Source organism: Ammospiza nelsoni, chromosome 4 (assembly GCF_027579445.1).
Source record: "Ammospiza nelsoni isolate bAmmNel1 chromosome 4, bAmmNel1.pri, whole genome shotgun sequence".
NCBI lineage: Eukaryota > Metazoa > Chordata > Aves > Passeriformes > Passerellidae > Ammospiza > Ammospiza nelsoni.
Window position 1 is genome coordinate 7679739 of NC_080636.1, and position 16229 is coordinate 7695967.

At 46.6% G+C, this 16229-nt stretch overlaps 1 protein-coding gene across 1 annotated transcript in view; it reads right to left on the reverse strand.

Annotated features, from left to right (window-relative positions):
- Window positions 1-16229, reverse strand: part of ATRN (attractin) — a 147682-nt gene continuing 131453 nt past the window's right edge. Inside the window, exons 28-29 of the mRNA XM_059470115.1 lie at window positions 4760-4874; window positions 1-3341 (exon numbers count right to left, since the gene is read on the reverse strand). Of these exons, the coding sequence (XP_059326098.1) occupies window positions 3217-3341; window positions 4760-4874 (240 nt within the window). The 3' untranslated portion in view covers window positions 1-3216. The remainder of the gene's footprint in view (window positions 3342-4759; window positions 4875-16229) is intronic.

A 16229-nucleotide genomic window follows, 5' to 3' on the forward strand; every position in this document is an offset into this window, starting at 1 on the left:
TGACCACTTTAAGGACCTTTATTACTTGTATCCAAATGTTGCTTTTCCCCCTTTCAAATGGAAAAACCATTATTTAACTTGGTTTCTACATTTAAGTGAAATACATTTGAACACACAAAAGTCAAGTTACACATCCCTGCTTTGCAAGATATCACGATATAATCTGGTGTTTAAAGCTCTGGAAAGTTATCTACTACTGATCAGATGAAGGAGTTATTAAGACAAAACTCATACATAATTTAAAATCATCAAAAATACATTCAATATTTTTTCTGGTTTATGTACACTTTAAATCTCTCCATGTTCTGCACGTTACTGTAGAGTTTATGTACAAGTGCAAAATCTGTGTGCCATTTGTCATTTATTTACAGATTCTCCCATGAAATAAGGTTGTTCTTTCTCCCCCATCTCTCCTCCAAATAAAATAAACCCAAAATTCCTTCACTTCTGATACTGGCCTGGTGATAAACTGCCAGCAATTCCTCCTTCCCCGAGCCTTTCCCATGTTTTTCCCTGTTTACCTCTAAGCTGGGATGAAACTGCAGCAGAGCTATGTATGAGAATTCTCTTCTCCCTCATCAGGATAGAGATCAGATGCAGGGTAGAGCTACATCCTAAAGGAGCCAGGTCCTTTTAGTTATGTAAGTAACTCTTGTTGCTCTATTCACATTTTTTTGGTTCTGATACACCTTGACTTTGATCGTTTTTGCTCATTTTTTCAGTATCTGACACCTCATTTTGGCCACACTCCTGGCACACTGCAGGCTTTGCAGACCAGACAGCCCAGCTCTCCAGGACTGAGAAAACGTCCCAAACTCTGTATTTTTGTCTTTTTATTAATGTAAAAATCTGTCACCCCTCCAGGCCTACAGTCCTGAAAGCTGTTTGTGATCAGGAAAACCCAACAACTTTAAGCACCTGCCCAAGAGCTGTCCTGAAGAGGGAAATCCAAGCACAGGGGCTTTCACCATCTGGGCTGGCAGCTCTCCTCCCAAAAACAGCAAGAAGAAATCTGCAAACATCAGGATGTGCATCGTGGCTGAAAATACACAGTAACAGGGGAGGGATTTTAGTCCAGTCTTATTTCTCCAGTTCAGATTAACCCTATCACTGAGCAAGTTAGAAAATATTATCAGGAGATGAATCTGTCTGAGGTAATCTGTGCATCAGGTAAAACTTAAATTGCCTAAATCCCTTCATTCTAAGACAAATCTCAACCCTTTTCTGATCATAATTCCTTCTTCCCACAGAGCACTGAAACTTCTAGTTTAGAAACAGATGCATCTATATATATTTTTATATATAATGCATTTTTCCCAATATTTTTCTGCAGTCCCAATATTTTTTGCAGTCCCATTGCACTTGTTGAATGACACATTAAATCAGAATTATCATCCACCACAGTCCTTAAGCCATCAGGCTGTTCCCATCACCACTGTCTGGACACACACAGCAATTCACCTCTTTATTGCAATGCTGCCAGGCTCCAAAGAGCTTCTTCAAAATACATGGTTAGGAAAAAAACACCCCAGAAATGAACGGCTGACACGTGACTGATCACCAGAACACGCACAAAACAGGAGCAGTTATTTGGGTTTCAGTTTGGAAAGGTGCTGCCTGGCCAGACCCAAGAGCACTTCCCTTCATGTGTTACTTCTCCATTATTAAATATCAGATGTCCTCCACAGCAGCTCAGTGACCTGGGTGACCCACGATGACTGTCAGAGCCATAATCACAGCCCTCATTTGGAGCCTTCACTGACACCTTCCCACCACTGCAGCCCCCCCAGGCCCTGTGGGGACACACTGGACACCACCACACACAGATGGGTGCCCCAGTCCAACCTGGAGCCTCAAACCACAATCCCAGCTTGGCAGAGCAGTTCAGGTGGTTTGATGCACCCCTTAAACACCAAACCTTCTCTTTGCTGTTTGCAAGTCTCATCCTTTCACCAACCAGCGACTTCTTCAACCTCTAACAGAGCTCAAGCTACACAGGAAATACCAGGATGTCATTGTGGAGAACTCAAACGTGTGGCAAAACAAAGCTGCTCTGCCTGATTTTTATTTGAAGTTCTTTTTTAACTTCATCCTCAAGTGCCCTGGCACCTGGAGCGTTGCTTTTTACACCCTGTAAGAAGATGGAGCAAACCACAACCACTGGGGAGCAATGCCTCCAAGCTCAGCTCTCATCCAGAGGATGGTAGGAGGGAAGGGGGAGGAAAGAGGCCAAAGTCAGAAAAATGTGATGTGTCTGACCTGGAACACAGACTGCTTCTATGAAAATGCTGGTGAAACCGGGAGTTTTCTTATGGGATACTGAAACTCTACGTGCCTTGCAGGTATTTGCACCTGGGTGAGTATTTGGTTGGTCAGGAAAATGCAATTTTCCTCTGACTGCATGGGACAGAGGACACAGAGTGCCTTGGGTGACTCTAGATGTGAGTATACATACCTTCAAAGGAATTTAGTTATGTTAAAAAGCAGCGTGTGTAGCAGTCTCCTCACTCCCTAGATCTGTTCACGTCTAGGCACTTGTGTGTGGTGTACTCCAAGCAGGTTAAGACTATGTAAACACTGAGTCTTTCCAAAGCAATATCCAACTTTCCAGTTATTTTATGTGGTCTGAGCAACATCAACCTTTAAACCATCCCAGCTTTTGCATTCCTGGACCATGATGACTACAAAAAGGCTGTGCCTGGAAGAGAGTTCCACTGAAATAATGAGGGAACAATTAAATATTAAATGAAAACAAAGAATGAAGATGCTTTGAAGATTAATAGTAGTGTTTATGTGTTGAGAGCTGACACCTGTAAACACTGGATCTTTTTCTTTTTGTACAGTTTGATAAATACATGAACTACAAAGCACTTTCCATGTAGAAACCTGAGTGTCATTCATTGGACTACTGTTGTATTTACACTGACCAGGAGTGGCGGCGCCGAACCTCACCGCACCTGCAACGAAACCATTCTGCTTTAAACTTGAAGAAAACAAAGGAGCAATCTGAAGCCATGTGTCAGTAAAACTTAAGTGGAGCAGTTGTCAAATAAAGCCAACTAGCACGTAGATGAGAGAAAAAAACTGGGTTCAAGGAAGTTGTGGTTTTTTCCGGGTGCTTCTAGTCTCTTGGGACACGACTTGGAAATCTTCCTCCTCCTTGGTATTACTTTTTCATTGTGTTTAAAACCCTAGACAGTTTCTGATGTCCATGCATCAAATACAGGTTCCTGGCTGTGCAGGGGGCTGCTGCTTCCGATTCCGGACGGCGCCCGACTTCTCTTTGTAGGCAATTGGCATCTGTTGTGAAATGTCCACCAGAGCGCTGGCCACGGCGAGACCTGGCACAGAAAACACATCACACAACAGCCACAGCAACAAACCTGCAGAAAGAGCTCAGAAAACCCCTCCAGGCCACAAAGGGTGTAGAATTTTTTAATAAACTAGAAAAGTGTTGTGGCCCAAGAATTAAACTCCAGCCAATATTCTGAAAGGAGCTGAAATACTGCATGTTTAATTAGAAGCAACAGCAGGAGGAAAAGAAGCAATAAGGGTGGGTATTAGTGGATGTAAAACTCTAAATGTGGAAACCTCAATCCTTAACATTGAAGGTGTCTTTCCCTGCATCAGTAGATGGACTACAATAAACCTGAAAGCAAAAGTGGACCGAGGTTCACTGCCCTTCCCATGGATACATCACCTCTGCAACCTCCTCATGGCAGATCAGGGAGTCATGGAATGGTTTGGGTTCAAAGGCACCCTAAAGCCCATCCAGTTCCACCCCCTGCCATGGGCAGGGACACCTCCCACTATCCCAGGGTGCTCCAAGCCCTGTCCAGCCTGGCCTGGAAGATTCTAGAGATGGGGCAGCCACAGCTGCTCTGGGTGCCCTGTACCAGGGCCTCCCTGCTCTATTCACAGACAAACCAGATCTGGGACCCAGCTCAACACCAAACCATCCAATTCAAACCCTGCTAACTCTTTTTCCAAAGCCTTTGCTTCATCAAGCTCACTGGGCACTGGGGAACCCCAGTTAAATCACACACTGCCCAGGAGATGATGACCAAGTGCCCTGACACCAGGTTTGGGTCTGAAGGGGTTGAGAACAAGGCTGGGTGGGGAAAAGCTCTTTGTCCAGAGCTCCTAAGAGGAGGGCAGAGATGCTCTGAAAGGACTTGTAGTGACAGGACAAGGGGGAATGGTTTCAGACTGATAGCAGACACGGTTAGATGGGATATTCTTCCCTGTGAGGTGGGAGAGGCCCTGGCACAAGTTGCTCTGTGGCTGCTCTGTGGTTTGCAGCAACCTGGGATAGAGGAAGGTGTCCCTGCCCATGGCAGGGGGTGGAACTGGATGATCTTTAAGGTCCCTTCAAACTCAAATCTTTCCATGATTCTGTGAGTTGATGTTCCCCTGCAAATGGAGTTGGGAACTAAATTGGATAGGCCAAGTGACAAGTTACCTTCACAAGTAACTACTGCAAACATGGCTGTACCTGATCCCTCTTTCCCCCACCCAGCTGTTAATTAAAGCATAGTCCAATATCATATGTTCATCTATCAATTGACCTTAGTAATTAACTCAGAACTCATGTTGGGAGCCAGCAGGGCCCAGACCAGGGAGCCTAAAAAACCTCGAGCACATCCCAAGCTGAATTGTGGCTACAGCAGCTTCTGTGGGACCAGGAAAGGTGAACTGTAAGGCTGGGGAAGGAGTCCAGAGTTAATGCCAAGGCACCAGAGACAACAGCAATGCTCACCTGACTGTCCTGGTGGTGGAATACCCCCGAGCCCTCGAGGCAGCCTCACGAAGACGGAGAGAACGGCTGCTTTGTTCCCAAAGCAGGGCTCCAGCGCGATGGGCTTTGGTACAGTCTGCAGCAGGGGAAACAGCGGGGGAAAACAAATGTTAAACAGCGTGTTACACCCTCCCTCCTCCCCCAGCATCACTCCTCCAGCTCCTACAAGCCCCAGGGCATGAACCACCATGAACCACACTGCTGTGCTGGGCAGATTTCCAGCACACAGCCAGCAAAGCTAAAACCACTGTCAGCAACAATCAAAACACGAGTCATCACAAGAAAACACATTCACTTAATAAAAATCAGGCTATTAAAAAGTCCAGCACTACACAAGGCTTATATTTCTCCCTAAATTCAATAACAAAGGAGCAGCTTATGTAATCAACAGGACTGAGGGTTTGTTCCATCGACCCCATCAGCAGCCTGTCACTGATATCAGCACGCACCACCACGGCCACTCGATACTCCAAATTCTATTTCTACAATTTAAGTCCATGTACCCCCTCAACAGCACTCTGTGCATTAACACAGTAAAGAACATTTTCCCAAGAACAAAAATAAGTCTTCAAGGCCAGGCTGGATGGAGCTTGAAGCAACCTGGTCTAGTGGAAGGTGTCCTTGTCCATAGCAGGGGGAATTAGATGGGCTTTAAGGGCCCCTTCCATCTGTGATTCTAATGTATAATAGACAGACAGCTTTCTCCCTGGAGGAGCAGAGGACTGGATCCCTTGCTGACCCTCAGTGTCTGTGACCACCTCCCACTGCACTCTTGTGAAGATTTTACCTGAATGATCAACAGCCAGCTTCAGTATGTCATTAGAAAGCCAAAATGCAACAGCCCAGCCCAGAAATTAAAGTATGTTCTCAGCTGGGCCCCAACCCCACACACAGGTACACAGGATCAGTGCTACTGTGGGCTGCAATAACAGTCAGATTAGCATGCAAGTGTTCACCAATGAGTGCAGGTTTAGGAGAGTTTCTTCTTTTGTTCCACACCAGCTAAAAATGCTGAGAAACACTATTTTACCCAATACACTCAGTGCTTTCTGTTTTCTTGTTTAGTATGGACAAATTCCACTCGGCTGTTAATGAAATAATTAGTTCTTTTTCCAACAGGCATCAAACTACATCATAGCACTCAAATATTCAACAGAAACTCAATGCAATGCAAGCCATGAAAAAGCCTGAACAGGAGTCAAACATGCTGTTAAATTACTGCTGCTCAATAAAAAAGACAAAAGGAGACAACAGCAAGCAAAATGAAACTTAAAACTTTCCATATCTCCCATTTACTGCAACGATTGCAGCAGTGTTTGCTGGTCTGTGCCAGGCAGATAAATACATGCTGCACAGGCTGGATGATGGAAGCTGCTGCCTGCCTGCTTTATGACAGCAGGATTCTTCACCTCCCCACCCCCAACAAAGGGACTCAACTCAGAGTAAAGCTTTTCCCAGAAGGAAACAAGCACACCCTGGTGCTGGAACCCAGAGACTCAACTGCCAGAGGCAATGGAGGGAGCTTGGAGAAGGAACTGCAGGAATAGAGCCCACGGACCTCTGCCTCATGGGGGGAGCAAGAACCCAGCACAAAGCTGACTTTCTTTTGGACAGACTCAAGTATTTTACTTATTCTACTGTTAATGAAGCAGTTCTGCTGAATTCCAGAGCTTGAAGGATGGCACTGGGGTTACAGAGAGCTCTTGTGCTCACCCTCAGCATTGAGCAGAATGGGCAGCAAGGACCACACAGAGAAGTGATGGAGGGAAGACAGTGAAGGAGCAACTGAATAATAGACTGTATTTTTTAATACTTTTTAATGTATTTGTTTTCAATGGATTAACGGCCATGGAGCTGCTGCAGGGCTGGAGCCCCTCTGCTCTGGAGCCAGGCTGGCAGAGCTGGGAATGTTCCCCCGGAGAAGGGAAGGCTCCAGGCAGAGCTCAGAGCCCCTGGCAGGGCCTGGAGGGGCTCCAGGAGAGCTGGAGAGGGACTGGGGACAAGGCCTGCAGGGACAGGACACAGGGAATGGCTCCCACTGGGAAAGGGGAGATTGGGCTGGGATCTTGGCAAGGAATTGCTGGCTGGGAGGGTGGGCAGGGGCTGGGCTGGAATTCCCAGATTTGCTGTGGCTGCCCCTGGATCCCTGGCAGTGCCCAAGGCCAGGTTGGACACTGGGGCTGGGAGCAGCCTGGGACAGTGGGAGGTGTTCCTGCCCATGGTAGACCATGGATGGAAGGTGACCTTTAGAGTCCCTCCCAACCCATGAGGATGCTCAGTGACACATTCATCATCCTCCAGCCAACCTGCAGAAACAGGAGGCTGGAAAATCCATCCCAGGGGTCACCAAATCCAGCCCTCCACTAACACAGGCAATAGCACATAAAAGCACAATTCTCTGCTTTAGGAGCAGTTATACTTTCAGCCTGTGCCATCACCTCTGGGAGACCTTTCCAGATCCCCTGGTCTGGATCTCACCAGAGAGTGGTGGCAGAGTTTTAACCATTCTGCCACCAGAAACTTTCTTTTAACCTCAAATCGTTCACAATTCAATTTATTCATCTGCCTCATGTTCTTCTGTGCCTTAACCCTCTCCCTGGGCTTTAACCTGCTTTACAGCTCAGCCCTCTTTTGGATCTCAGCCCTCTTTTGGATCAACTGGAAGAGCAATACTCTGAATTCCTTCCCTGAACACAAGTACTGCCTCCTCCAGTTCTCCAAGTGCCCCTCTCTGCTCCTCGTTTTCGACCACCAGAGAGGCATTTCAGGCTCTGACAGGGCCTCTGTTGTGGTACCCAAATCACCCTGAGTCTCCTGCATGTCATAAAACAGAAAGAAACAGAAGCTGTTCATTATATAGCTCTCAGTCACAGAGCTGAAGGGACTTGGAGAGGAATTTAGCTCATCTCTCAGCCTCAGGCAAGACCCTCTCTCCTCCTCTGCCCTTTCCAACTAATGAACCCTGAGTGTGCAGCAGAAACTCTCATTATGCGTCCCTGTGGGCACAATCTTCCCTTTCCATGGAATTTTTATTTTGGTCCTCAAGGTCACACATCTTGCTCCTCTTTGCTCTCCTGGTTCCACAGCACAGAGAGCTGGGATAGGATGTAGCCCTGAGCCTCCTTCCTTCCATTGTCAACCTGCCCAGGAAACAACCAGAATCATGGAATCTTTGGATTGGGAGGGACCTTAAAGTTCATCTCATACCCTGCAGGCAGCAAGGACACTTCCCATTGTCCCAGGCTGCACCCAGTCCCAATGTCCAACCTGGCCTTGGGCACTGCCAGGGATCCAGGGGCAGCCACAGCTGCTCTGGGCACCCTGTGCCAGGACCTGCCCACCCTGCCAGGGAACAATTCCCAATTCCCAATATCCCATCCATCCCTGCCCTCTGGCAGTGGGAGCCATTCCCTGGCTCCTGTCCCTCCAGGCCCTTTTAAAATCTCTCTCCATCTTTCCTGATGGGCCCTTCAGGTACTGAAAGGCTACAATTAGGTCAACCCAAAACCTTTTTATTTTTCAGGCTGAACAATCCCGAAAGAGATGAGGGTTGGTAAAATATTGTTAATATTTCCCTGCATGGGGACCCTTATTTCTCTCAACCATGCACAGCAAGGATAATGATGCACCCAAAATCTGTCAAGCAGTTGCAAACTAATTTGGAAGGAATTAAGCACAACATCACTTTGCTGCAGCTAAGCTCCATCTTAAAACTAAAAGGGGAAAAATGGCCTATTGTCCATCAATCCAGCTTTTCCTGAGACAAGCTGCAGTTAATAACAACAAAAACTCGCCTAAAGAATCAAGTCCTGCACATTTATTTTTGACAGCCCCCGTTCAGGCACCTGTTTTCTGAACTGTGACTCATTGTGCATCTGAGTGCTGCTCACGGCCAGAGACAGAGCAGGGAGGGAATGACTCAGAGCAATGAGGGATGAGGAATGTGGAATTTGAGCAGGGAGGTCAGGAGTGAGTTGAGTGACAGAATGAGGAATTTGGAATTTGAGCAGGGAGGTCAGGAGTGAAGGACACGCTGCACCCTCTGCAAGGCAGAACCAGCGCTGGAGCCAGGGACCAGCTTCTGCACTCAGGGAGGAAAATGTGACATCTCAACCAGCAGCTTCACTGTGACCTGGACTGGAGACCTCACCAGCACCAGCCCTGCCCTGTCACCTGGTGTGACCTAGGTAGGTGTCACCAGGACACTGAGGGTCTAAGGAGCAGCTGGCTGGCTTCATCAAGGGCAGTTTTGGTGGGGAGACCTCAAGAGCTCAGGTCTCCTTTCTTTGCCCACTCAAGTGGTTTCTGAGCACTCTTATCAGAGATTATGGAATCCTCTGAGTTGAATGGGACCCACAGGCATCAGCCAGCCCAGCCCCTGTCCCTGCTCACACACCCCAAAATCCCCCCTGGGCATCCCTGGAGCTCTGTCCCAACGCTCCTGGAGCTCTGGCAGCCTCGGGGCTGTGCCCATTCCCTGGGGAGCCTGGGCAGTGCCAGCACCATCTGGGGATGAACCTTTCCTATCTCCACCTAAACTTCTCCTGACAGAGCTCCACAGCCTCTTTTATTGCAGATCCAAGCCATTCCCCTGCAAGATTTTGAGTGAACATGGACAGCAGAGTTCAGATGTGAGAGATGGCTCTTAAGGGTAAACTTTAAAAAGGTACATAAAATAGATGTATTTCCAAATTTTGTAACAACCTCTATCAGACGCTTAAAGCCTGCCTCTGCCAGCAACTTCCATTCAGAGGTTTTGATAAACTCATTGTTGAATTATAGAAGTGATTCTTTTTTACTGAAGGCCTAATGGCACAATGAAGTAGACATTATTCAAATCTATTCAAATAAGGTGCATCTCTCAGACACTCAGCACCAGAGGACTGCTTTGAGAGGTGCCTGAACAGCGGAGTCCCATGGTGGGAGCAGACACAGAGGGGAGAACAAAGCCCTGGAGCTCGAGTGGGTGGGCAAAGCCCACAGTCAATGGCCATGGGCAGAGCTGAGCTGGCTGAGCCAGCAGGCCCTGCCCTGAGGCACCTCTGGTCCTCAAAGAAAAATGGACAGCTGTGCCTCCAGCACATTGGAGAGACAAATTCATGGAGCTGATCACAGAAACATAGAGTGCTTTGAGTTAGAAGGGACCTTAAAACTCATCTTAAAGCCATGGGCAGAGACACCTCCCAATGTCCCAGGTGCTCCAAGCCCCAATGTCCAGTCTGGCCTTGGGCACTGCCAGGGATCCAGGGGCAGCCACAGCTGCTCTGGGCACCTGTGCCAGGGCCTGCTCACCCTCCCAGGGAACAATTCCCAACATCCCATCCAGCCCTACCCTTTCCCAGTGGGAGCCATTCCCTGTGTCCTGTCCCTCTGTCCCTTGTCCCCAGTCCCTCTGCAGCTCTCCTGGAGCCCCTGCAGGCCCTGCCAGGGGCTCTGAGCTCTGCCTGGATCCTTCCCTTCTCCAGGGGAACATTCCCAGCCCTGCCAGCCTGGCTCCAGAGCAGAGGGGCTCCAGCCCTGCAGCAGCTCCGGGGCCTCCTCTGGGCTCTCTGCAGCAGCTCCACGTCCTCCTGCTGTTGGCCCCAGGGCTGGGGCAGCTCTGCAGGTGGGCTCTCACCTGAGGGAGGGGCACAGGGACACAATTCCCACCTTGCCTTTGCCATCAGCCAGGGCTGGGGCAGCTCTGTACATGGGTTCTCACCTGAGGGTGGGGCACAGGGACAGAGTCCCCCCTCTCCTGCACTGAATCACCTGAACCCTTCCCTGCAAGGGGCTTTCCATGCTCCTCTGCAGCAAAGCAGCAATCAATGGACATGATGGGAAAACCCCAAGACCTGCAATAACTAGATATCAAATAATAAGCAGAAAGCCAGTGAAGCCCTGCTGGCCTGGAAGCTGTGGGCAGCCCTGTCAGGGGAACAGGCAGCTCGTGGTGCTTTAAGGGTGGTGACACAGCCCCATGTTCCCAGAGGCAGCAATAGCTGCTCTCAGCTGCTTCCCACAGATGATTTTATTGACCCAAATCAGCACTAAAAGCCAAGTAATTCCAGTTGTTTCTGAGTTTTGATGTGTATTTAGCATGCATAAAGAGTAAACCATTATAGACATTAAAAGCAATAAGAGACAGATGAGGTGATTTCATTAGTCCAGCTTCTCCAGCAGGATTCTCCACATGAACAGGGCCTTTCCCAGGAATTTGTCTGGGCTATTTCTAGGGGACCCAGATGTGGAATAGAGCACCTGTTCCCTTGGGAGTCAATTTCACAGCCAAATACTTTCCCCAAGTAGGTTGAATTGTGTGATGCTCAACCTAAACACTTTTATTTCATCTCTTTATTTCTATTTATGCTGCTTGTACTTGACAAATTCAAAAAGTTAATAATGTGTCACATAAAACTAATGGCCAGAACAATAAATATTCTGTATAATTTCACAAACCTGGCATCATTTTTATTTAGGTTCTGTGCTATACTGCCAGCATATTGCGTTTCAAGATGTATTAAAAAAAAATAACATGGACAATTTTTTTCCTTAACAAGAAAACATGTTTCTGTGGTTTGATCAAATAAGTCTTACATGGTTTTCAATTTCTAGGAAGGAAATTAAAATAAAGGAAAAATCTTATGGTGGTGGATGAGAAAAGGAACATTACCCAAACAGTTCAGTTTTATTACTTGATTCCACTTGTTCAGGTGATTTCACTCTGTAGAAAAAGGGTCAAATTCCATTTGCAAGTTTTTAAATTGTGCCATTAAAATCTGAGTGAACATTCGCAAAACAAGTTACAAGCAATTTCCTATTAAAACAGATTATTAAGCTTTTAAAATTATATTCTCAGGGTAGTATGTGTGTCCTGCAAGATAGAGATGAATGAACTTCTAGCAATAATTCACAGTAAATGAGTTTAGATTAAAAATTTACATTTACCTTGTCCCTGATAGCTACCTTGGAATTTTAGAGGGGCTGGGGAATGAGCTGACTTGCTCCTAGAACTGGGTTGGTGCATGAGAGAAACTAACAAAAATCACATTCAAAGCCTCAGCTGGATGTTAGCAGCCTGAAATGGGGAACAGAGATCTGAGCACCCCGGATCTGCAGCCCACATGCCTCCAGCCCCACGGGGCCCCAGTCTGCTCCCCCTTATTTAACAACTGCTCCGGGCTGCCCAGGGCTCCTGCGAGTCCAGCAGCGCCCAGCCACCAGCTCGGGGTGATGGAGAGGGATTGGTGAGGTGAATTTGGATCTCCATGGCCACCAGCTCAAAGTGATGGAGAGGAATTGCTGAGGAGAATTTGGATCTCCATGGCACCAGCTCGGGGTGAAGGGATTGGTGAGGTGAATTTGGGTCTCCAGGGCCACCAGTTCAGGGTGAAGGGCAGGGATTGGTGAAGTGAATTTGGATCTCCATGGCACCACCTTGGGGTGAAGGGATTGGTGAGGTGAATCTGGATCTCCATGGCCACCAGCTCGGAGTGATGGAGAGGGATTGCTGAGGTGAATTTGGATCTCCATGGCACCCACTTGGGGTGAAGGAGACGGATTGGTGAGGTGAATGAATTTGGATCTCCAAGGCTGCTCCCCTGAAATGACCAAATCTCGTGTCACAGTTTGAGCCTGGCCACTCATAGATGCCAACACTCATCCTGCTCCTTCACTTCCCAGCCACACTTCAGGGAGGGGTGGACGAGGCCATGGGGAGCAAATCTGGGAGATATGTGCATATATATGTGAATATTTATTTTGATTTTGTACAGGTGAAGGGGCAGGACCTTTACAATTCTTTTCAAGCACTCAGCTGGTTTTTGCACAGGAAAACAAAGTAAAAAAACCCAATGAAATGGGACAGCTGGATGAAGATGGCAAACACAACACACAAAACAACTACATAAATGAATGCAAATAAGTCTTTGATAATGCTGTTGAGAAGCTGCTGGTGTTATTAGTACTTCAATCAGAGAGATGCTCGTTAGAGGGGAAAAAATGAACTTAGAAAATCCTTCTCCTGTGGGAAGCTTCATGCTCCTTCCTCTCCTTCCAGCAAATACCTCCTTATCAGCTAAAATCAGAGTCCAACCTGCGGAAATGTTTATACAGTCTTCAAACCTAAAACTAGTTAAAATCACTTATCAGCCAAATGTTCCCTAAAATACAAGGTAGGCTTAACAGATATGTCTGCTGGTCTCATGACAGCTCCCTTCCTAAGATCTATATTCCATATTATATCATGGGAGTAGAAAAAGTTTCCCCTAATTTTGCAACCGAATTCAAAACAAGGCACTGGGCACTTGTTTACTGGAAATAAACCTTCAAAAGGTGAAGGTTTTATTGGATATTTTTGTTGCTGTTTTGGTAGGAGGAATCACAGCCAGCCTCTATGGAGTTCTAGGGCAGCTAATTCACTTTACACATCTCAGCTGCCAAGGGAATGCTCCCTTCCTACCCCTGGCATTCCTTCAAAGGGGATCCCACACTTTTCCATGCCCTAAAAGGGGGCCAGCATATGAGGAATAAACACCAAACAGAAAGTACAAGCTGGGCTGTCCTCCCTGTGTATTCCTTTGCCACCTCAATGCTCCAGGAGGGAGCCTAAAGAGTGGAAGTGGTTTTGCTGAAAACAGAGACAGCATAGACAGCCTTGGAATTCCTCTGTGTTAACATATGGAAAAGCTCCTAGAACCAGTAACTGCCAGAAAGCCCAGAAATAAGATTTTAGAAATTAAACTGCCTTTCCAAAGAGAAGCTGAGAAATCCAGAGCCTACCTTAGCCAGGTCAGGCAGAACCACACTGGCCTTTCTGGTCTCAAAGGCTGCATGTGATCCATCTCCAGCAAGTGCCACAGCAGGTCAGGATCATTCCCTTTCTTTCCCCCCATCCCCCAATTTCAACCCCTTGCTGCAGCTATTATCCTTCTGAGGACAGGAATGACTTTCAGCATATTTGTATCATCCTTGAAAAACCCTAACCTGCTCTGTCCCCTTCTAACACATCTTGATCACACAAAAAGAAAGTGGTTCAAGTTGTGCCTCTGGGCATTTAGACTGGATATAAGGGAAAATTTCTTCATGGGAAGAGTTGTGAAGCATTGCATAGGCTGCCCAGGGAAATAGGCATCACCACCCAAGGAAATGCTCAATAACCTTGTGGATGTGGTACTTGAAGACAGTTTAATGGTGAACATGGCGGTGGTGCTGTGTCCATGAATGCACGTGGTGATTTAAAGGCCTTTTCCAGCCTTATCAATTCTATGATTTGACACAGCCTGGTCATTTCTGCTTGATGAGGCTTTTGTGCATCACACCTCACGCCTGGCCTCCCTCCAAATCCTGCTCTTGCACAGAGCCCCAGTCTCAGCTCGCTGGAGCTGTCCTTGCCATGCTTACACTAACCCAGCTCACTGAAGGGGAGTAGGTTGGGAGATGTCACAAAAGCTGGTCCATCAGCAAATCTGATGGATCAAAAGCAGGTCAGCAACATGTGAAGTAAAGGGGAAGTGAGTCATCAAGAGTGACAACCAGAACAGGATAAAAGCTGTAAAAACCATCAGTTCCTTGGCCTTTAGTTCTTTGCTGAACTCCACCTGCATGAAACAGCCCAAAATCAAGCCACATGTCAAAATTAACATGAATTCACCCTGTAGAAGTGCTGGGGCTGGCAGATGCTTCATTTCAAATCATTCCTCACCCTGCAGCTTCCCCAAACCCTGCACTCTGTGGCACAGGACTTACTACTCATTTCTCTGCCCCTTTACTGCTGGTTGCCACTTCATTGCAATATAAAAGGAATTTAACAAGGGTATCGCTCAGATGCAAAATACAAATAGACTGAAAATATATTAATTAATCTGTGGTACCCCCTACCCACTCTCAAATCAGCTCATCACTTTAGCTCTGCACTTCATGAACAGATGGGATCTTCTGGCAGCCTTTAAACCACTCAAAAGCACTTTCTCCCATAACAAAGCAAACTAATTACTAGAATAAGATGCTATTTCCCATCTATTTATCTGCTATTTTTAAGGAATCAGCTTGCTGTCTGATTCAGGATTTGTAGTGAAGCCCTCAAACAGCAGAATTAAATGCACATTGGTACAATGGTACAGAACACACTAAATGAACTTCATAAGGATTTTGCTCACCAAATGCTTCTCCCTTTCCCTTTAGGAAACTAAAGATCATGGGTGCAAAGATAATCAACACTTAGCTTCACGTGCTGGATCCTTGAACACAGCACAGCAAAGACTGCTCCAGCTCTCCTCTGAAAGATTCCAAAATATTTTTTTCCAATTTGAGGATCATTCTTTCCCACTGCAACCATTTTCTTGTTGACCCCGTGAGTGCTTTGCTCAACCTCAGCACTTGCTTGCTAGGCTGTGCATGTTTTTTCCAAGGTAACTTCTTGCCTTTAGCAACTTCAAGATAGGTGGAAATCAATGTCAAAATTATAAACTTCCCAAATTCTTTCGGGAAAGCTTCTAAGCATGGCTGCAGAGGATTACAAGACTTAGATTAATCCGATAACAAGCCCTAAAAAAGCCTGAGCTACAGCAATACCAGTTCAGACACTTGGATGAGTCCCAGGCACCCAAGGAAGTTAAACACACTTAGAAAAATAATTGCAATATTCAGCACGTCTGAACGCACAAAGAGCTGCAGAGAGAAGCCAACAGATTTTGTAATAACTAAGCAAATTTAGTGGTAGATTTGTGATTCAGTGGGTATTTGTTGAGTGGCAAATAAACCAAAGCAGCTAGTTACGTGTTGCCTAGCTGCAGCCTCTAATAGGAATTGCTTCCCTGCAGGTAAATCACTTTCTATTACTCCTAAGTACCCCAGGAAAACTACTAATTGAAAACACAGTTCTAATACTGTCCAGCTGGAAAACATTAGCTTAGGATGGAACTAGCTTGACACTGGCTGCCAACTGGCTATGGACAATGGAATAGGAAATTAATCTTTTGCAGACAAGACATACCATTTTCCACTTCTCCTTTGTAACCTTCAAATCAACTCATCATTAACCAACAGCTTTGATTCCCATGGACAAAGAAAAGCATCACTGAATTCATGATAATGCAAGTCTGGCTTTCTTGCAATTAAAATGAAGACTCCAATTTTGACATAGTGGATGGCAGTGGAATTGGAGGGCAAATACAACATCCAGCACCACAGTAACATTTCCCTCTTTTCTTGACTAAGAGTTAAAGAACAGCCAGACCACAAAGAGAAGCACAGTTGTCCAATTCTGCATTGCCCCAGCCCATCCTCCTGCAGCTTTCTCCTGCCAAGAGCTTTTTCCCATGCAGGTGCAAAAGGCATGAGGAGAAAAACCCAAGCTGCTGGCTAGTGTTAAACCATAACACCCCATACATATTCAGACTGGTGTTTCATTTCTATTTAAATTCATTTCCATGCAGGGACCAACAGGTCAGAC